Here is a 23134-nt window from a genome sequence, read left to right as displayed (position 1 = left end):
AAGTGTTGCAGCATATGTGTGGGGCCCACCTCTTGTCCTGATCTCCAATTTTGCAGCCAAAATAAAGGTGATAGGCTTTCTTAATCATAGTGGTTATACTGCGCTTTTGTGATGCAAAAGTCACTTCACCACAAACATAGCAGAAGTTATCTGCACTGTTCACACAAGTACAAGGCATCTCTGCTCACTTTGGCTAAACAGAAATGTGTCCCTTTGCAAAATCAAACACTGACAAATAAGAGAGCACGACACTGTATGATTTCTAGAGCTGATATAGGGCAATTTGTTCAGCAGAGTGATGTAAGCTTCATTATGATTGCATCATCCATGACTTCTAGGAATAACATGATGCAATTCATATCATGTATGACGCAATACCAGCTTCAGATTGCATCATTCATTGTTTTGCCTAAAAAGCAAGTACTGTCCAAACCCAGTCATAGATTTATTCATAGATCCAGTCAAAGATGTATTTTAGTCATTTCTGGTTTAAATTGAGATCCCTTCCCTTTATAACTCACTTATCCTCCACTATTCCCAAGTCAAGGGTCGTATATACTGACCCAATAGCATAACTTGAAAACTAGAGCCAATCAACAATTTTAAGCATCATTTTCATTCTCAGTGATCCAGAATTAGTAAAGTTGGACTACATTTATTTCAGAAGCATTTTGCCTGTAGAGCAGTGTTAGCAGATCGATTTATTGCATCCAGATGAGACGCGATAAATCAATCCCCGATGCATCAAACACTACCCGCCGATCCGGCGGGTAGTATAGACATACCCTTGGAAAGGAACTGCAGAAGAATTCTATAGCCAGTTGAAAGGGCACAGAGAAGTTTGCTATTAGTATCTAGTTATCCAAGCTGGAATTTGGCCAGGGCAGCAATCCTAATCCTGAAAATAAATGCCCTGGGATCTTTAATGACCACAGTTGGTCAGAAATTTATTTGTATGTCTCTCCTGTAATCATGTTAAAAATGTCGTAATGGACAATTTGCATTTCATATCTGTGCACAGACATGAATGTTAGTGATAGTTTCATAATGTTTTTTCTGCAACTGTGCCAATGATGGGAATGTAGGAAGGCCAGCAAGTCCCTTGCCCTTCTATACCCTCTCCTGTGGAAAATAAACATGGTAGACAAGTCTATTAACTTTACTCTGCCAATTTACCCTGTATTCAAAATGCCTCTGGATCAACAATAGTTATCAAACTGCTTTCAAGAGAGACTGCAGCAGCTCTGAATTCTGTAGCTAGTTTGTCTTTTTGCTGTTAACTTGTACCCCTGAGCATTTCTAGAGAGAGAATAGTCTGTTATCTTTGGAGTAAATCAAATTGTGTATACAATATGCTGAGAAAACAGATTCAGATAATAAAAATAAATCACCTAAGTTATATTTTTTTTATTTTTTACCTTGCTTCTTGAATCTAAAGTCATTGTCTTAAAAATTCTTCTCTTCTAGTCTTTCTTGCTGTGTAAGATCTGAACATCACAGTAAATCAATGGTTCTCCATTCAGGAATCCTCATGGTACAGTTGCTTAGCAACGGTACAGTCTTCCTGAGTGGCTGAGAGACAAAAGAAAATGCAGTTGCTTTTTCTGAGAATTCAGCGTTCAATCCTGGGAGACCATGGATACTCTGAACTGCCAATGATCTTAATTACTTTATGTATTTTTTATTATTAAAATAACACTTAGGAAAACCAGTCAAGGATCAGGGCCCCATTGTGCTAGTTACTGTACTGACAAAAAAAGAAGAAAGCCTTTATACCAGAGAGACCACAGTAGATTAGTTCTCAGGATGCAACATGTGGACAAAGCAGACCAAGAAAGTGGGGGAAGGTAGGAAGATGAGGTAACAAAATAAAGAGTTTAGCATGTTCACTTGTCTAACCAATGCCTGATGAGTGATTTGTAGACAACATGATTGAGGGAGGTTTTAAAGGTCAGACCCTTACAGAGAAGCAAGCAGTACCTTTCACCAACTGTGATTTTCTTAGCAAAATGTTACCTTGCATGAAACAGTAATAAGGTCATAAACACTAATTCATAATATTTATGAATGATGTGCCCTGTTAGTGTTATGGCCTGGATACATCTACTACTTTGTAATGTAACCAGTACTGTGACTCTTTAAAGCAAAATCCTGTGATGTATCATGTAACACCTTCCTCTCAAGTACAGCTACTTTGATAGCAACGGCTATTTTTACGATTGATCCCTTTGAAAATCTTCCTCTGCAGCTATAATTCTGTGTAATGCTCAAACAGCAATTAGATATCTGATTCCCCCTCTGTATCTTTGAAATTACAGCTGTATAGTTTAACATACCAGTGGTTAATATTCTCCACTAAGTTATGTAATTTTATTTGCAAATCTCACCTCGAGATGACAAAGAAACACCTCTCCTTTTATTTTAAGTGTAACGTTTGACTTTCTGTCTTCACAGAATTCTCCCAAACTCTTTTGTCCAAAAGACAGAGTCTTGGATATTGAAGCTATCTACAACGTTATAGATGATGCCAAACAGTTTGTTTATATAGCTGTCATGGATTACCTCCCTATTGTCTTTGACACAAATGCTAAAAGGTTAGTGAGTGTCCACAATGTATTAGCGCATTGCTGCAATGAGACAAAGCTCTTGCTGGTGAAAATAAATAGCAGGCATTTAGTTAATTGTTATGGATCAATTTCTTAGGGCCCAATTCTACTCTCATGAAATCAATGAGAGTTCTACCATTGACTTAACTGGGAGCAGAATTGGGACCTAAGATGGAATTTCTAAGTTCTGGGTTCTAAGATGTGGATTCCCCTATTGGGAGGAGATCAAAATGTGTCTAGTCTGACCATCTACAAGTGACTGAGACCCAGGAAAACAACAGTAGAGCTCACTTTTGTTTCTTATGTTACTGTATTCAGCACCTAGATACAACGGCTATTGGCATTGGCATGAATACCAGATAGTGTCTGTGTGTGTGAAAGAGAGAGAGAACATATTGAAGGATCTAATACACAGTATGGAAGCTGTCATAATTTTATTTTAACAAACAGATCTTTTCAAACTCAGCACAGATTGCACTTCCAGCCATATTACATTATAGCTAGCTCATAGCAAAAAAAAGTCAAAAAAGTTTATGCACAATATACTTATGGCCTAGATTTTCAAAAGTGCTCAGGACCTACAACTGGAACCAAATCTTAATAAAATTATTCAGCTCCCCCTCTCCCCAGTTGGAGTTGAATAAGTGGCTAAATTGAGAACTACCAAGTATCCAGGAGCTCCCATTGCTCTCAAAGGCAGGTGCTGAGAGCTGAGCCTTTTGGAAATCTGGCCATTTAATTCAGGTGACGTAATGATAGCTGTTGGCTGCTGGCTCTTTTGAAAATCTATATTTATGCCTTTTTTCGCTCTTGCATAATTGGAAAAAAAATGAGTTGTGTAACCCTTCCAAAACCAGAGGTGAGAAATTTGAGACCCACAAGAACGTTTTTGGAGAAAGTTACTATCTAAAGCTATACTAGTGGTTTAAAATGGAATAAATCTTTTTGTAACTTTAATTGTAGTGTTGCTCTGTTATGGAGGAGGCAAGGATTTTCCCCGCTCTGTAGAGGAACCAGCTGATCTGTCCCCCTAGCCTGATTAATCCAGAGATCCATGTGGATTTGAGGGGAAGATCCACTCGAGACACAGGACCATCTACACAGAGAGGTCCCTTGCAGTTTTACTGGCACCTTGGCTTTAAACTTGAGGCATTTCCATAGCTTTCTGACCGGCATTATCCTCCCAGTCTCCCATTAAAGGAGTTTCTTTGGCAATCTCCCTAGATTGATGATAGAAAGGAGCTGCATATCTCCCTTGGGTTTCTTGCCAGACTCTCTCACTTCTGGCCTGCTCCTTCTCCAGGAGTGGGATCTCTAGACCCATGTTGAGTGCTCTGGGCCAAAGACAGTAGGAATAGTGCCACAGAGACAGCTGTCACATTTGGGTAAGAATTCACCGACTCCCCAGCAACTGGACAGTGACGGTTGGGGAGAGACAGAGCCCTCAAGTGAGCAAACTCCCGTTCCACCCAAATAATATAGGGACCCTGCTCTGGGGCATCTCTTCTCTCTTCTTCCCCCACCTCCCGGCAGGAACTTCTTGAGGTTATTATAGTCCTAGGCCTGAGGTCCCAGAATGCAGGAGAGGCTGACAATCAGGGCTTTAAAAAGTAAGAAGTTGACAGCTCCTTCTGCTTAAAATGGAGAGGAGTTCTCCCTCTCTCTCTGGTTTGGGTAAGCAGTGCTTTCTGATAGCTCCCTCTCTTCTTTGGAATTGCGAGAGCTGCACTTCCTGTTCTAATCTGCTTTAACACTGTTGATGAGATGTGCATCACTCCGCTGGGTGTGGGAGGACTAGAAGTTCATTTTGCATGAATCTTTGCATCCACAGGGGCAGCTCTGCAACCACCCACCCGGGGAGAGCTCGGGCGTACTCACTCACACAGGCCAATAGGGTCTCACTGCCCCCAGGATTGGTTGATTTTGTGCAAAGCAGGGTGACACAGCGGTAAGGGTCTAGCACAGCTCTTCCTGCCACCTCAGTTTGATTCCCTAGACTGCAGACAAATGCTGTTCATGTTTTGTTTAGTTTTCCCTAGTGGGGCTAGGTCTGCCTTGGTAAAAATCTAATTGATTGCTTTTTCCCCTGAATGTATTGTGTGCTTTCTCCACAGGTACTGGCCATATTTGGATGGGAAGATAAGAGAAGCACTAGTGTTACGAAATATTAAAGTCCGGCTCCTCATAAGTTTCTCAAAAGACACAGATCCCCTTACATTTAACTTTGTTTCATCTCTTAAAGCTATTTGCACTGAGGTTCCCAGCTGTAGTTTAAAAGTTGTAAGTATACACCATATTGGTTCAGAATGAGTCCAAGATGTTTTCAGTGCACAAAAATATACTAACGATAAGTATATTAAGATTATCTGTATTACTGTGGAAACCTTAAAGTTTCATTGAAAACCACATGAAATGCATAATTTGGGGCCAAATTTAGCCCTGGTGTACGCACAACTCTTGACTTACTGCAATAGACTTTAATGAATTAGTAGCAAAGGTAAATGCATCATTAACCCCAATTCAGTTCCCTTCTGCAAGTGAAATATTTTATATTATCCTGCACAGTGTTCACTGTAATTTATGATCAATGAGGCCAATTTACTAGATAGATTTCAGTGATGTGTTACACACCCTTACAAGTTTGAATGTGGTCCTCTTTTGTAACAATTCCTTTCATTTTACTGTATTGATTTCTGAATGCTCTTCAGTTTTGGTAACAGTTGTTAACTCTGCCATGTTAGATCCAAATTCTGCACAACTATATCTTATATATGCTATAATCATATAATGCAAGTTCCTGGGGACAGGGACACTCTCTGTTATTTGTTAGTACGGTGGCACTGTTCTGCTAAGCCAAACTGAGGAAGATAGTAATACTTATCACTTACATAGTGTGGTGTTTTTAATCTTCAGAGCACTTAACAAACACTAACTAGTCCTAACACTACCCCCTGTGAGGTAGATCAGTATTATCCCCATTTTATACATAAAAAAACTGAGGAAGGAAAGTTAAATGACTGGCCCATGACTCCATGTGTCACAGCCAGGGTTAGGATTCAGGAGATCCTGGCTCCCAGTCCTGAACACTAAATCTGGTCTCTCCTGGAGAAACGTAACCAAATGAGTCACAGTTTTATGTCTTGTTTAAATTGAAGAGAATGTTCCATCACTGGACTGCTTATCTGATTGTGGAATAATGTGATCTGACTGTCAAATACACTAGCACCTTCTTCCTCTTTATCACAGTAAATAAAATAAATGCAGATTTTACATGGACATTATGCAGTTCATTCAAAGTTATGAACGCAGAACAACTATTACTTGGCCACATTGCACATGCAGTGTATAAAGAAGTATTTAACACCACATGTGCTGCACTTCACAGAAGCGGGTAGAGTTATGATGGATGTTGCATTAAATTTGACATAGTTGTTCATTAATTAAGATATTTATGAAATTCAGTGAAAGATACTGGAAGTAAAAAAACAGTCCTCTCTGAAGCACCCATCCCATTTGAGAAAAATCATCTGCTGAGGTTCTGATTTTTTTTTTCAGTAATTCACATAAAATGGTTATTGTTAATTAGACTAATAGCTGCTTTGGAAGCCTGGTTACATACATCACTGAATGTATGTTCTTTTGCACTCAGTAAATAAAGCCAGCCAATTCTAGATCCATTTGCCCTGTGAGGTCTGAATATACCAATGTCAGGCTTGATATTTTTGGGGCACAGTTAACACAGTTAGCACAGCTCCCATTATTTTGAATTCCCCTTAAACCATAGAGACAAGTTACCCCTGAGTTTTAAACCTGCAGAAGGAAGTTGGAGCAAATGAGAGCTTTGGCCGTTTGGCATAAGGACAGTATTCAGTTCCATGACGGGCTTGGTATGGTGTTCATATGGCACCTGTGTGAATTACATAGACCCAACTCACCTGTCTGAGGCAGAGCCTTCCTGCCTTTATGACATCAGTCTTCCTCCAGTCTCTTTTTTATGTCCATCCTTAACTTTCCACAACTGAAGTTTTCTCCACTCCTTGCTCTAGTTCCATCTTCTCCTTCCATTCCTCAGGTAAAGCTCCCAAATAATGTAAATAAAATAAAAACTAAAGAGAAAAGTAAAATAAAGTTCTCCAAGATCGGTTCAGGCATTAGACATCAATGGCTGCAATTCCCATCCCAATCTGCATTGCCTCCATCCTCTTCTTTCCGGTCCCACCTGAATACATTTCTTCCCCGGGACATGCAATTGCTACTCCTCTCCTCAAAAAGTCTTTTAAAACTAAATAGCATAATAATTCCATTATTGAGCCACACCCTGCTGTCACAGCAACCCTCCTGACTATAGTAGCAAAGTTACTTGCATCCGAAGAAGTGGGTATTCACCCACGAAAGCTCATGCTGCAAAACGTCTGTTAGTCTATAAGGTGCCACAGGATTCTTTGCTGCTTCTAAAGTTAAGAAAAAGGCTGAACCATTGGTAGAGTAGAAGTTCCTAGGAGCTAATGTTAGTTAACAGCCTCCAGGTCTATGAGACTATTACACATGCAATTAGTATCAGTAATGTTGTGGAACCTTATTAATACAATTCTTTTAAATGTTATCCTTTCCAGTGCTCAGTCACTAAGTACTTGAGGGAAAATGTAGGTAATTACTTTTTTTTCTGAACAATTAGAGCACAGAATAGTGTACAGTGTTTGTTAATTAGTATAGTTCCTGTGCTGGTATATTTCCTCTCTTTCTTAGAAATGCTAATACAGCCTTAGACTCTTTGCCTAAGCAGGACTTGCTGTATGTAACAACCAAAGGAAAACTAAGTGATAATTGCAGAACACCAGTATTAACACTGCACATCTTTTGTTTCACATACTGAATGATACTTGTATAGTAAGATAAAATTATGAACACAACAAGCAAGGGTAGTTTTCTGTGATATGCTCCTTGTATATTGTTGTTTTCTTATTCCTGGAGATAATACTATCTGAAACATATTGAATACAGACGATTTTCAGTCTGAAACACACATGGTAATGTAACTTTCAACACAATAATTACAACCCCCAGATTTAAATCCAGTTACAGAGATGGGATAAGAACTTCCAATTAGTTTTATGCTGTCCATCAAAAATACTTTTGCATATCGGGCTGTGTTACTGAATTTTAACTAATGACAGACTAACCTACAGAGGTTGTTTTGCTGTGATTAACAACCTAAAGCTCAGCCAAAGCTATTTGAGCTTATATTTCCTTAAAAAATGCTTGCTTGCTTGCTTATTTCTTTTGTACATTTTTGGTTCTAGCCAGAATCAGAAAGGGTAACATTGTAGAAAAATGTTAAATAAAAAAGCACAGAAGAACAGTTAAACTTGAACTCTGGAAAAAAATTGATTTCCACTCAGTGTTAGTTTTGGGTAAAGGTTCAGTTTGGTGGTGGTTTTATTTTGACTAGTTTCCCTGTCTCAGCCTGATATGACACACTGATACCCCGGGGTACAAATTCTATACAAAGGAATGAAGGTATTTAAACTCAAACTAAATCCCATGTAAAAAACTTACTGGGTGAGCCTACAGCTTGAATTATCAGTGTTGTGATGTGTATGTTACCTTTCAAGAATATTAGAGTTTAACAGTGAACAGAAGTTAGAAACCCAGAAAATTCGGAGTGAAGTTGCAGCTACAAGAAAACCAAAGCAGACTAGATGATCATAGTGATCCCTTCTGGCCTTATAATCTATGCAAATATGGAAATTTATAGTTAAGGTAACCATACTACCTTAACTCTGCCCCCCCCATAGAAATGCCAGCTTCCCTTGCCATCCTCCATACATTTGGGTTGAGCCTCTCCTGCCAACATAGCGCTATCCGCACCAACGATTTTGCCTGTGAAACTTATGTCAGTCAAGGGTTTAGTTTTTCCCCATTCCTGACTGACAAAAGTTTTACTGATAAAAGCGGTAGTGTAAAGAAAGCATAAGTCTCCTTGAGGGATATGGATTTAGGTCACACCCCTCTTCCCACTATTTCCTGCTGTCTAGCTTAAGCAGCTCCCTGCTCAGCATGTTAGATTTTGTGGATCCAATCCTTAGACACTGAGCTTTCCACATGCATCATAGAGGGAGCCTAGGCACCTAACTTGGGCTGTAGATTCCACTGTGTGGAAAGGTGCCCAGAAAAATGTATTTTCACATCCAAGTCCCTTCATGGATCTGGCCCATGGTAATTGTCTAAGAGAGTGAAACATAATAAAACCTTTTCCTCATCCCCAAATAACTCAAAAATGGCCAAATATAATTTTCCCAAATGTAGATCCAAAAAATGACCTTTTGGATGAGCAACAATGAGGAGATTTAATCTCAGGTGGCAACATTTTTTATTTTTAAAGCTATAAACTCTTGCAATAGGCCTTTAAAGGAGAAATGCCTCCTCAGCCCCAAATAGAGCATTACTAATGCAGTGCTTTCACTGAAGGTGTACACTGGAGGATTTATTGTGTGGTACTGAATGCCTTTGGACAACTGATTTATTTCAGTAACAAAGTTCCAGTTGCATTATTGCTTTTGTGAGAGGAGAGAGAGTCTGCGAACAATAGCCAGCATGTCAAGAGTTAATGAGTTATCTGCTTTGCTTGAAGTACACATTACATTTTCAAGACATCTATATTTGTCCTGCTGCATTCGCAGTTTCCAGCCCTGCCTGTGATGCTACACAAGTTGGCTGAATTGGACAAAACTTGTATTAGACAGTCTGGACATTGGGCTGAAAATATATTAGTAATTTGGCATTAAGATATTACCTTGATGGCTGATCTCAGGAAGAGCCCACAATTTGCATGTGATAAGGGGCCAGATAATTTTACCTTAAGTAACATAATTATGCAAGGAAACAAAAAGCAAAACAAAATTACCTGGCATTCAGATCTTGTTATTTGGAAAGATAAAATATCCATTTGCTTTTCTTCATGAAATCGTCTTTACAATAGCACTTGTGTTCACATAATGGGATGTGCAGACCTTAGAAGCATTAAAAGGCGTTAACACAGGATATGGCTATATATGTTGATAAATGCACCGTCTTGGGCCAAGGTTGTATCAGTTAAAGAGTCATTATGGCTGCTCTCCACTCAGCTCCTTCTTTGTTGTGCAAAGAAAAACCAAAGCCTGTTTTTGGGGTTTTTGTTTTATTTGGGGGGGGGCATGGGCATGTTTTGTTTTTTAAACCAAAAGCTCAGAGCAGTTCCATCAGCCTATGGACTCCAAAGATGCAGCTTCTCCTCCCCTGGAGGTGGTGAAGTAGAGACAGTATGGTACAGACACAAGTTGCTCAGTATCAACTCTGTTTCCACCGGGATAGACTGTCTCAGCATCAAACCCTCCTTTATTCTCTTGGCTGGGGAGTACTCCCGTCTCAATGATCTCATCCCAAAATGACCTTGCCTGCCCCTCAAAGATTGCTGAAACTTTCTAACCATCATCTCTGCTTCCTTACCATTTGAGGTTAAGAAGGAATTCTCTAGTGGATTCCTCTTCAGAATATCTTAGACCAGTTCAGAACCAAATCATGGTCCTCTGGTCAGAGTGTGAATTGGCCCCATAGAGTGTATCACTCTAACCCTGCCTCTCAGTCCTTTTACGACATGTGTACCTCCACAGTTAACGTTAGTTGACCACTTTCTTGGTCTGAAGAAATTAAGGTTTGGTCCCCGAAGCTATCTACCTAAAAGACTCCAAAGACAGAACCAAAGATATTGGATACTGCTTTATTATCGTCATATTGAAGTATTAGAGAGACATGGTGGGTGAGGTAATATCTTTTATTTGACCATCTTCTTTCTCGGACATGTGTGGCTCAAAAGCTTGTGTCTCTCATCTCTCTTTGATCCAGTAAAAGATATTTCTTCACCCACCTTGTTTCTCTAATATCCTGGGACCGACACAGCTGCAACTACACTTCATACTATAATGAAGTATGGCAGATAATTTCTAGAACCTTGCTCGATACAAATATTGTTGAAGTATCTGCTATAGCTGGTCAGATTCCCGGCTTCAGGTATCATCTTTAAAGATTCATCTGGCAGCTAATTGCAACATCCTTTACAATGCAGAGGACTTTGTGATCATTATTTCAAGCATTCAAATATTTTCTTCATCTGTATCTTCTGGTGAAATCTATTGTGACTTCTAGGGATCTTAATCTGGCCGTTAGCTCTGAGGTGGCACCAAGCATTCTCTCTATCAGGTGCTCAGCTGATTGGTGCTTGCCCACATGCTCAAGGTCTAACTGATCGCCAAATGTGGGGTTCGGAAGGAATTTCCCCCCGGAACAGATTGGCAGTGAACTTTGGGGGCAGGAGAGGTTGCCGCCTTCTGCAGTGTGAGGGTGAGGGTCACTTGCCACGATTACCTGACTACATTCCACTCATTTCCTTGTCTTTGTGGGAGTCTCGAGCATTGTGCACCTCTGTCCCTTCTATTTTCTCCCTGTGGCATATAAATAACTTAGTCTCTTGAGGGCTGTACTACTTTGGTCTAATTTCAGTTGTTGGGTTTAGTGTGTGGGTGTCTGGTGGTGCCGGTGACCCATTCTGTCCTTAAACTCTGACTTGATGACTCTACACGGACTGATTCTATTTGTAACCTATGGAGGGATGGTTCTTTGTATGAATGTAGCACACATATAAAAACTACAGAGCAGCAACCTTAGTTCAAATGACCTGTTTTGCTGCCTGATTCTCTTTTCTTCTTTCCATGAAAGTATTCATGACCATCTGCTTATCACTGGGGGTACATCCAGGTGTTCCTGATACCGTGTATTCAGAAGTGAGTGCACATTTTTGGCATGACGTACCATGTTGATTAATAGCTACGTGTGTAATTTTGGCTCAAGTCACCCAGTATGTACAGTAAACAAATTCAGTACAAAAACCTCTTCACTTTTTTTTTTTTATGAAACCAAAGAAAGACATACAGATGTAACCAAGAACATTTTGCAGCTTGGAGGGGGGAAATAGAAAAATTCTTGGCTGAGTGGGCTAAAAATAGCTATTTGCCTCTCATCCAAAGCTACATATTTATTGAAGCCAAGTCTATCTATCTGAGCATGTGTTCTTGCAGTTTTTAATGTACTAGAGATATTTACATTACAGTTTGCATAATAAATTTTTCAGTATTTGTTACCCTAAGAAAAAGATTTCCATGAAAGTGGTTTTAACTGTTCGAGATACAATATTTTACATCCAGACTAATGTAAAATGAGCTCCTCTTTCTATGGGCCTGATCCAAAACTCATTAATGTCAGTGGAAAGACACTCATTGATTTCAGTGGGCTTTGGATCAGGTCCTGTAAAGTCTTCATGGGAGCCATATATTTTGCTAGTTTACAAGTAAAAAGGGTTCTTATTCTAGATCTGAATTTTGACAGTCAAACTGGGCACTCCCCTTCTCAGGGTCATCACAAGGAATAAAGATTCTGCAGGCCAACTTCTGTTCTGAGTTATATGTACCTCTGCAAGGTCATTGACAATAGTATTACTGAATAGCTGTAAATGAGAGCAGAACTGGATCATGCAATTGCAACTTAATTATTTTATTAGAACATTAGCCAGAATAGAATCCAGTTCATTCTCACACTTTGGTGCTGGCTCTGCAGTACTATGTGTAAAAATAAAATGTTATTTTAGTTACTAAAGTTGAGTAAATATAACTTAACTCTTCCACAAAGTTAATTCTCTGACCCCTTTCAGAGCCTTCTTGGAAAGCCTGTTTCTACCATGAGGCTTATAGGGGTGTCAAGGTGTTCCCCCCACTCTGAACTTTAGGGTACAGATGTGGGGACCTGCATGAATAACCCCTAAGCTTATTTTTACCAGCTTAGGCAAAACAGTCGCTGCCACCACCAAATGTTTTTTAAAAATGTTTGAGGAAGAGCTATTTGGGAACTCTGCCTTCCCCTAATTTTCCCCAGTCCTTATCCCCGCTTTCCTGGCAGGATTTGACTAATTTCCCTCTCCCAAGTCTCTATACCCTTTTTCCTGGGTAGACTCAAGAAAATTCCCCCCACCAATTCATGGTGAGCCCAGATCCAAAATCCTTGGATCTTAAAATAAGGAAAAATCAATCAGGTTCTTAAAAGAAGACTTTTAATTAAAGAAAAAGGGTGAAAGGAATACCTCTGTGAGATTAGAAAACAAGATGGTCTCACAGACAACAGATTCAAAACACGGAGGATTTCCCTCTGGGCAAAACCTTAAAGTTACACAAAAACCCAATTTGATTCTCCCTCTATGTTTGCAAAAGAAATGACAACATGAAAAATAAAGAAATCTACCACATTCTTATCTAAATACTCACTAATTTAAACAAGGGTTAGATGGTTGTTTTCTGGATCTCTGACTCCGGCAAAAGCACACACAGAACAGACAAAAGACTTTTTCCTTCCTCCCTCTTTGAAAGTATCTTGTCTTCTTATTGGTCCTTCTGGTCAGGTGTCAGCTAGGTTATGTGAGCTTCTTAACCCTTTAGAGCAGGGGTCTGCAACCTTTCAGAAGGGGTGTGCCAACTCTTCATTTATTCACTCTAATTTAAGGTTTCGCGTGCCGGTAATACATTTTAAGGTTTTTAGAAGGTCTCTTTATATAAGTCTTTTATAATATATAACTAAACTATTGTTGTATATAAAGTAAATAAAGTTTTAAAAATGTTTTAAGAAGCTTCATTTAAAATGCAGAGCCCCCCGGACCAGTGGCCAGGACCTGGGCAGTGTGAGTGCCACAGAAAATCAGCTTGTGTGCCGCCTTTGGCACGCATGCCATGAGTTGCCTACCTCTGCTTTAGAGTTAAAAGAGGAATTAACCCATAACTGTCTGTTTATGACAAGGGGATAGTAGGAAGGATAGTGTAGTGGACAGAACAGTGGGTTAGGCTTTGGGAAACCCAACTTTGAGGCTGAGTTTGGCTACAGACCACACAGGAAGTCTGTGACTTTGTATAAATCGTTTAATCTGCCTTATGCCTGAGTTCTCCATCTGTAAAATAGGGATGATGATACCTTGCAGATGTGTTTGAAGGATAAAATGCATTCATGCTAGTGGGATGTCTACATGTTGTACTGATGAGTCATCTAAGAACCTGGATAGATAAAATTTACCAGCTGTTAATGGTTAGGTAAATGGAACGTAGGGGTTATTGATACTAGTTTGATTTATTTGCTACAGTTTAAAAAAAAACTGATGAGGGCATAACAAGTCTATATGATCATATGTTTCTATCACTGTTACTTGTGGTCACTCCAGTTGTTTAGTACACCCATCTTGTTGCATCTTTTCTTAGATGTAAACTCTTTGGGGTGAGGACCATGTCTTCCTGTGTACAGTATTTAGTGCAGTTCCCAGGAAAACTGGGGATGCCATGTCACTGCAAATTACCTTTATCTGTGGGACTTTGTGAGTTAGCATTTATAGAAAAAGCTGTTGTTATCTCTTTGTGAACTGAATGTTTCCAGCCCAAACAGGAGTTATTTCCTGTGTGTAGTGGTCCTTTTCCCTTGGGCTGCTTTTGGAGTTTTGGGCCAGTTTTACTTTATGAAACACAAATAATGCATCTGATATAGTATTGCAGATTTCATTATGTTTGATATTCAGCTAGATTAAAATAGAAAGCACTTGTGGTACTTCCATAAAACTAACCCTTTCAGACATTCTCCCTTATTGTAAAATTAATGGGTTTTTTTCTTGTTATATGGAAAGTTTGACCTCTGCAAATTACAGACTTAATCTTAAGAAGTTACTGAGATGGGCACATTGCCTGTTATAAGCTATGAAACATATAAGATAAAAATATTAATTCAGTTTATTGGCATGCCTGACAACCTGTATCCTGAGGCTGACTTCAAATTCCAGTGCCCCTTGATGAATGAGGAAATGAGAATTAAAGACATTTCTGGCTCTCATCTTTTAGAAAAGGATGGATTTTGTGTTCATTGTATTGCCTTTTTTACATGCCATTGCATTGCTGCTATTATACCATAGCCACACATTTTGTATATGTTAATTTTTCTACTGGCTACCAAGACATATGTGGTATTGAGAACAACAGTTTGGGTATAAAATACAGTGTAGAGTTTTATAAGAATGAAACTATCTCCTATAAACCGAAGTTAGTTTGTGCATAATACTAACTCATTCTCAGTTTAAAATAGGGGGTGGATTGTAATTTTTCTGTTTCTTCTTCGGCAAAGTTGTGGAGAGGAACTTTCATTAACCTGATTGTCTTTTTTTTTCTTGACTGCAGAAATTTTTTGATCTTGAAGAGGAGAATGCTTGCTTTCTCAAAGAACAAAAAAATACTTCCCTTCCCAAATTAAACCGGAATAAATATATGGTGACTGATGGAGCTGCTTATATTGGTAAGTAAACCCGCATCCCAGTCAGTTCTGATGAGTACATTCAACCCAAAGTCTAAAATAACAATTGATTGTAAGCAGGGTATTAAGTACCTAAAAACCCCTTTCAGTGTCTTTGAAGATTGGACATTAAGGGGAAAATTCCTATTTTCAATACAAAGCTGTTTGTCAGTGCTGTGGTAGAGGAGTTGAATTCAATCATAGAATCATAGAACTTAAGATCAGAAGGGACCATTATGATCATCTAGTCTGACCTCCCGCAAGATGCAGGCCACAAAAGCTGACCCACCCACTCCTGAAATAATTCTCTCCCTTGACTCAGCTGTTGAAGTCCCCAAATCCTGATTTAAAGACTTCAAGTAGCAGATAATCCTCCAGCAAGCGACCCCTGCCCCATGCTGCGGAGGAAGGCGAAAAACCTCCAGGGCCACTGCCAATCTACCCTGGAGGAAAATTCCTTCCCGACCCCAAATATGGCGATCAGCTGAACCCCGAGCATGCGGGCAAGACTCTCCAGCCAGACACTCAGGAAAAAGACTTTCAATATCCCAACATTGACCCTCGGTACTAATTACCAGTGGTCACACGTTATTGACCTATTGACTAAATCACGTTATCCTATCAAACCATTCCCTCCATAAACTTATCAAGCTTAATCTTAAAGCCAGAGAGGTCCTTCGCCCCCACTGTTTCCCTCGGTAGGCTGTTCCAGAATTTCACTCCCCTGATGGTTAGAAACCTTCGTCTAATTTCAAGCCTAAACTTCCCGACTGCCAATTTATATCCATTTGTTCTCGTGCCCACATTAGTACTGAGCTGAAATAATTCCTCTCCCTCCCTGGTATTTATCCCTCTGATATATTTAAAGAGAGCAATCATATCTCCTCTCAACCTTCTTTTGGTTAAGGAAAACAAACCGAGCTCCTCAAGTCTCCTTTCATACGACAGGCTTTCCATTCCTCGGATCATTCTAGTGGCCCTTCTTTGTACCCGTTCCAGTTTGAATTCATCCTTCTTAAACATGGGAGCCCAAAACTGCACACAGTACTCCAAATGAGGTCTCACCAACGCCTTTTATAACGGGACTAGCATCTCCTTATCTCTACTAGAAATACCTCGCCTAATGCATCCCAAGACCGCATTAGCTTTTTTAACGGCCACATCACATTGCCGACTCATAGTCATCCTGCGATCAACCAGGACTCCGAGGTCCTTCTCCTCTTCCGTTACTTCCAACTGGTGCGTCCCCAGCTTATAACTAAAATTCCTGTTAGTCATCCCTATATGCATAACCTTACACTTCTCGCTATTGAATTTCATCCTATTACTAATACTCCAGTTTACAAGGTCATCCAAATATCCCTGGAGGATATCCCGATCCTTCTCAAAATTGGCAATACCTCCCAACTTCGTGTCATCCACAAACTTTATCAGCCCACTCCTACTTTTGGTTCCAAAGTCAGTGATAAATAGATTGAATAAGATTGGACTCAAAACCGAACCTTGAGGAACTCCACTGGTAACCTCCCTCCAACCCGACAGATCACCTTTCAATATGACACGCTGCAGTCTCCCCTTTAACCAGTTCCTTATCCACCTCTGGATTTTCATTTTGATCCCCATCTTTTCCAATTTAACCAGTAATTCTTCATGCGGTACCGTATCAAACGCCTTACTGAAATCAAGATATATTAGATCCACCACATTTGCCTTGTCTAAAAAATCTGTTACTTTCTCAAAGAAGGAGATCAGGTTGGTTTGGCACGATCTACCTTTCGTAAAACCATGTTGTAATTTGTCCCAATTGCCATTGACCTCAAGGTCCGTAACTACTCTCTCCTTTAATATTTTTTCCATACTACAGATGTTAAACTAACAGGCCTGTAGTTACCCGGGTCACTTTTTTTCCCCTTCTTGAAAATAGGAACTATATTAGCTAATCTCCAGTCAAACGGTACAACCCCCGAGTTTAGAGATTCATTAAAAATTATCGCTAACGGGCTTGCAATTTCACTCGCCAATTCCTTTAATATTCTAGGATGAAGATTATCCGGGCCACCTGATTTACTACCGTTAAGGTGTTCAAGTTTGGCTTCTACCTCGGATACTGTAATTTCCAACCCCACACCTTCATTCCCATCAGTCACTCTGCCACTATTCCTAAGCCCTTCATTAGCCTCATTAAAGACCGAGGCAAAATATTCGTTTAGATATTGTGCCATGCCTAGCTTATCCTTAATCTCCACTCCGTTTACAGTTTTAAGCGGTCCCACTTCTTCTTTCTTGGTTTTCTTCCTATTTATATGGCTAAAAAACCTTTTACTATTGGTTTTAATTCCCTTCGCAAGGTCCATCTCTACCCGGCTTTTGGCCTTTCTCACTGCATCCCTACACCCTCTGACCTCAATAATTCCTTCCTTCCAATGGATTGTTTCCCAAGGGAAGTGGTTGTTTTAAATTATTAAGAGTAGACTGAAAAAGCAACTATAGAATGTACTTCATGGAACAGTCCTGCATTGGTTTGGGAATAGATTGGGTGATCTATTAGATTTTGTCAATCTCTAATTTCTATGAAGACTGACTAGCCTCACAATTTGCCATGTCATCACTATGTTTGGGGTATCTTCATAAGTATAAGACAAGCTGCCACTCTGCTAGGGTGACCAGATAGCAAGTGTAAAAAATTGGGATAGGGTTGGGGCGTAATAGGTGCCTGTATAAGAAAAATCCCCCCAAATCAGGACTGTCCCTATAAAATCGGGACATCTGGTCACCCTACACTCTATTCATCCTTTGCAATTTACCCCAGGGACACAGCCTGCATACTGTAGTGCTTGATTTCAGAATACCTGCATTGTACTGTACATGTTTTGGTTCATAATCTGAAAGCGTTGTCCATAGGGTAAGTGCATATTTAAACAATGTCTGTATACAGCTAAGTGTACACATTCATTTTAAATAAAATTGTTAAATGGAGTAGTAAAACTACCCTTTGGAAACTTGAAGCAAAAGCAAGCACGATAACCTATTTAGGATGGAAATTTTCATTCTTGTATTTATTAAAGTCTCATGAGTGAAAATCTATTACTTTTTAATTCATAGGCAGTTTCCTCACTACCTAAAAATGCAGAGCACAGCTCAAGTAGCTGAACTGAGAAAGGGGTAGATCAGTGAAGTTTCTTTCTCATTCAGGCAGTTACTAGTTGACTCATCTCCTGAAGCTCAACATCAACTGATTTGGCCTAGCTTAACATCCAAAATCCTGCCTGGGCCAGACTTGATGCAGGGCCTTGCCTGTTAAGTCCCTTCCTAAGGATACACATCTCTGCGTCATAAATACATACAAATCACCATACCCAAACCAAGCAGCGGTCCATCTAGTCCAATATCCTATGGACTCTGGCAGTGGCCAACACCAGATGCTCGTACTTCAGAGGAAGGATCGGAAAACCCCGCAATAGACATTCATGGAACAATATGCCCCTTTGGGAAAGATTCTTTGAAATACCCATTCAATCATGAAGGTTTATATCCTTTATAAAACACTTAGTTTATTTCCTTTCATTTTTAAAATCCTTACTCTTATAATTCCAGCTATTTTCATTATCATATAAGCATTCACTCTTTTTTGAATCCTGCTAAGCTTTTGGCCCCAGTAACATCTTGTGATAATGATTTCCACAGATTACTTATGTGTTTTGTGAAAAAAGTGTATCCTTTTAGTAGTTGTAAGTTTTCTGACTTTCAGTTTCATTGACTGTCCCCTTGTTCTTGTATTACAAGTAAGGGTGAATAGAAGGGCCTGATCTACCATCTTAAACCTCTTTCCAGAGCTCATTCCCTTCTGTTTGGGTGAGCATAAACATTACCATTTTCCCTATTTCCATTTAGCTTTTTGTACAAAAGGCCTGGGGTTAGCTATAGCTGCTGTGGACCTGTTGATGTGCCAAGGATGATTAAACTAAATTAAATGATTCAATTCTTTTTTTCAATTCAAGGATTTATGTCTACATACAGCACTCAGGGTCCTTTTGGTGATGGGTTCTTAACTTATGTTATTTAAAACTAAATGAAAACGCAAAGATCAGTGTCACCTATTTGGAGCTGGAATAAATTATTTTGACCTTTTCACAAAGGTCATTTGGTTTTTCTCCATGTGTTAGCTTTATCAGGGATTTGTGGACAGCAAGATGAGGTTATTTCTACATACAGTTGTTTCCAAAAGTGTGTTGTGTACTGCTAGTCGGATATAGTCCCTTCAAAGGCAAAATGTACAGTATCGATCCTCATTTCCTCTCACATGGAGGACCCTACTTGCAGCAGAACTGGTTCATTTCCACTGGGCAGGGTAAGGTAGGATCTGTGTGAAGCTACCACACCAGGGATTTGTGGTTGTAATGAGAGATACAGCAACCATTCCCCTCACACAGGTGAGAAGTGCAGACATTGCGATGGCTCCTCCGCTTCACCTCTTCGATGAAGCTGTAGCCCCTGAAGAACTCCTGAGCATACAACCCATTTGCTTGGACTCTACACTGAATTGAAGATTTGGACCAGTGTGTAGTGTGCCTTCTTTAACATTGCCACAGTTACAAGACCATAGCTGAGGGTCAAAAGAACTGATGTTGTGTTATAAACATGTTTCAGCATAAATTCTTCATCATGTAAACTATCCTGTGTTCTGTCACTGTATCTTCACCTTCTCCCCTCACATTTGTAATGTCACAAAATTCTGTTGCTTTCGGTATAACATCAGCAAAATACACCCATTGCTCTCATTACCAAAGCCCTCTCTGGATCCTTATTATGTCTCACCTTGAGTACTGCAGCCACTTCCTTTATGGCCTCTTGCACACCTTTCTTACCCTCTTCAAACTGTCCAAAATGATGTGCCCTAAATCATAACTCTTTTCTGCATCTCTGACCATTACCAATTGCTCTTCAGATCCCTGGATCAAATTTCAGCTCCATGCACTGAAGGTCCTATACAACATGGCTCCATCTTCTACCACTCTGGTGTTTCTTTCCACTGTCTTCACCCCCTTCACTCTTCTCAAGCCACCCAGCTAACTACACCATTGCATCCATTTGCAGTTACAACTAATTTGATTCATGCTTTTTTCTGAATCCTAAGTGTTGAAGGGATATAAATCGTCATGCTTCAGGGCATGAGCCATCCTCTAACTGAAGGATAAGGAAGAAATGTCCTTTCTGGACAAGTTATTCCATAATTGCCCACTTCAAAATTCTTGCATCTTCCTCTGAAGTATCTCGTACTGGCCATTATCAGAGAAAAGATAGACCACTGATTTAATCCAGTATAGCAGCTCCTGAATTCCTATATCCTTCTCTGGACCTCCTCCTCTGCTGCTCCACACACCTGGAACTTCCTCCCGGACCCAAATCAAAATAACTCCGTCCTTCCTGAAAACACACTTCTTCACTCCATCCATCTCCACTCCCTTAACATATACAAAATGATAAACAAAATACAGAAATAATGAACCAAGATGTATGTTTAATATCCTTCAGCTACATTGCTTTTCAAGAGTTTGCCTTCCCCTCATCCTCCTCTTCTGTCTGTTGTCTTCTTAGATTTTAGGCTATTCAGATATGGACACTGTCTTCCTACCTGTTTGTAGAGAACACATAGCCCAGTACTTGGTTCTACACCGAGAATGAATAATAATATAATGGTTTTCAAACCGTATAGATAGTAAATCATGGTGATAAAAATCAAGTCTTACTTGAACCAATTAACAGCACATAATCACAGAGATGATCATGCTACTTTTGTTCTTTCATCGACTTTAAACAAACGAAGGTTGATTGTGCAGTTAAGGATTAGATGTACTGGCGTAGTCTGACATTAATTTATCCCGAATTCAGGCACAGCATATGTGCACTCACACACAGTAAAGATAAATGCTAATCACTGACTCTTCTATGCAATGAAAGGATTTTTTAAAGCACAGCGGTAGCAGAAAGCCTGCCAAACAATCAGTGTGGCCACTGGATGATTGAGTTGCTGAAGGAGCACTCAAGAAACACAAGGCCATTGTGGAGGAGCTAAATTAATTCTTTGCATCAGTCTTTTCTGTAGAGGATGTGAGGGAGATTCCCACACCTGAGACATTCTTTTCAGGAGACAGATCTGAGGAACTGTCCCATACTGAGATGTCAGTAGAGGAGATTTGGAACAAATTGATAAACTAAGCAGTAATAAATCACCAGGACCAGATGGTATTCACCCAAGGGTTCTGAAAGAACTCAAATATGAAATCGCAGAACTACTAACTGTGGTATGTAACCTATCACTTAAATCAGCTTCTGTACCAGATGACTGGAGGATAGCTAATGTAAGGTGAATTTATTAAAAGGACTCTAGATGCAATCCTGGCAATTACAGGCTGATAAGCCTAACTTCAGTACAAGGCAAATTGATTGACACTATTGTAAAGAACATAATTATCAAACACATAGGTGAACATGATTTCTTGGAGAAGAGTCAACACAGCTTTTGTAAAGAGAAATCATGCCTCACACATGTATCAGAATTCTTTGAGGGGATCAACAAACATGTGGACAAGGGTGCTCCAGTGAATATAGTGTACTTGAACTTTAAGAAAGCCTTTGGCAAGGTCCCTCACCAAAGGCCCTTAAGCAAAGTAAGCAGTCATGGGATAAGAAGATCATGGATCAGTAACTGGTTAAAAGACAAGAAACAAATAACAGGAATAAACGGTCAGTTGTCAGAATAGAGGGAGGTATAGAGTAGTGTCCCCCCAGCGATCTGTTTTGGGACCAGTGCTGTTCAACATATTCAGAAATGATCTGGAAGAAAGGTCTAACAGTGATGTGGCAAAGTTTTCAGCTGATACAAAATAATTCAAGATCGTTAAATCCAAAACAGTTAAGTAATTCTTAACTGGAAAACAGACGACTAAGGGGGGATTTGATAAAGGTCCATAAAATCTTGAATGGTGTTGAGAAAGTGAATAAGGAAGTGTTAGTTTTGTGAGATCCCTTTGTAAATCTTGACAGTCTGCTTTGGAATTCCTAACTGTCAGGGTAATTAAACACTGGAACAAATTGCCCAGGTTGTGGAATCTCTGTCAGGGGAGAGGGACTTCGGTCTTGAGAACAGTAAAATACCTGTTTTGGCTTTCAGACAGAGCAAAGGTGACAAAAATGCAGAAATGAATTGCAATGTACTTTAGATAAGTAATTTTTTCCTGAGCTGTCATAGAAAATACATATATTCCTGCAATTGTTCTAGAGAGTGGGGGGTTGGGGTGGGAAGAAATACTGCATTCTGTTGGATTGCCCTTGAGAAATTGGCTTTTTTTATGTTGCAGTCTCATTATATATTCTTTTCATTTATTTATAGGTAATTTTGACTGGGTGGGAAATGATTTTACTCAAAATGCAGGAGCTGGCCTCGTTATCAACCAAGCAGACGTGGGGAACAACACAAGCATCGTTAAGCAACTTAAAGCCGTGTTTGAAAGGGACTGGTATTCACACTATGCCAAAAGTTTGCAACCAACAAAAATCCCAAACTGCTTAAACTACAAACTTAACAAAGCAGTGGCAAATAAGACTGCCATGAATTAAAAAGACTATTTTACTGTATGATGAATGAAGAAATACATCAGGGCTGCTGTAACCCTATTTCATATTTACAGATAAGACTTAAAAAAAAGGCAAAAAACAATTTTTTTATTTTTATTTTTATTTTTTTTTTAGGAAAAAGCACACTTATATAAAATGTTCTCTAAACTATACTCTCTATATTGAATTATTTACAACTTTTAAATTTGTTACTTCTGACATTGAATGTCATTTATCCTTCAACATTGATTTTTCACATTTGAATTTAAAAGCATACTTTGATTCCTCTCCTTCAGTTTTAGAACTTTTCGTACCTCCCATCCTGGTTAGGGAGAAGCGAAATCTGAGCTATGAAATGTCATTCAAAGATCAGCTGCTATTGATACATAATGGAGGACAGACTTCCTCCATGCAAAAGATACAAGTTTAAGCAAGTATTCTCCTATGTAAATCATTCCCTCCAAGCAGATTTTGATAGTTTTGAACAGATAGTTTGATATCAATATCTAATTACATTT

General features: G+C 39.4%; 1 protein-coding gene across 7 annotated transcripts in view; it reads left to right on the top strand.

Moving 5' to 3' along the window:
* The window catches only part of PLD5 (phospholipase D family member 5), a 280023-nt gene extending 257266 nt beyond the window's left edge, over positions 1 to 22757 (top strand). For all 7 annotated transcript variants that reach the window (XM_045011366.1, XM_045011372.1, XM_045011367.1 and 4 more), the window contains 4 exons: positions 2455 to 2594; positions 4721 to 4886; positions 14891 to 15005; positions 22393 to 22757. In XM_045011366.1, coding sequence (XP_044867301.1) covers positions 2455 to 2594; positions 4721 to 4886; positions 14891 to 15005; positions 22393 to 22619 — 648 coding nt within the window. In that variant the 3' untranslated portion in view covers positions 22620 to 22757. The remainder of the gene's footprint in view (positions 1 to 2454; positions 2595 to 4720; positions 4887 to 14890; positions 15006 to 22392) is intronic.
* The last annotated feature ends 377 nt before the right edge of the window (positions 22758 to 23134 follow it).

The sequence above is a fragment of the Mauremys mutica genome, chromosome 3 (genome assembly GCF_020497125.1).
Source record: "Mauremys mutica isolate MM-2020 ecotype Southern chromosome 3, ASM2049712v1, whole genome shotgun sequence".
NCBI classification, from domain to species: Eukaryota; Metazoa; Chordata; order Testudines; family Geoemydidae; genus Mauremys; species Mauremys mutica.
Note: the sequence above shows the minus strand (reverse complement) of the source record. Positions and strands in the feature narration are given on the sequence as shown.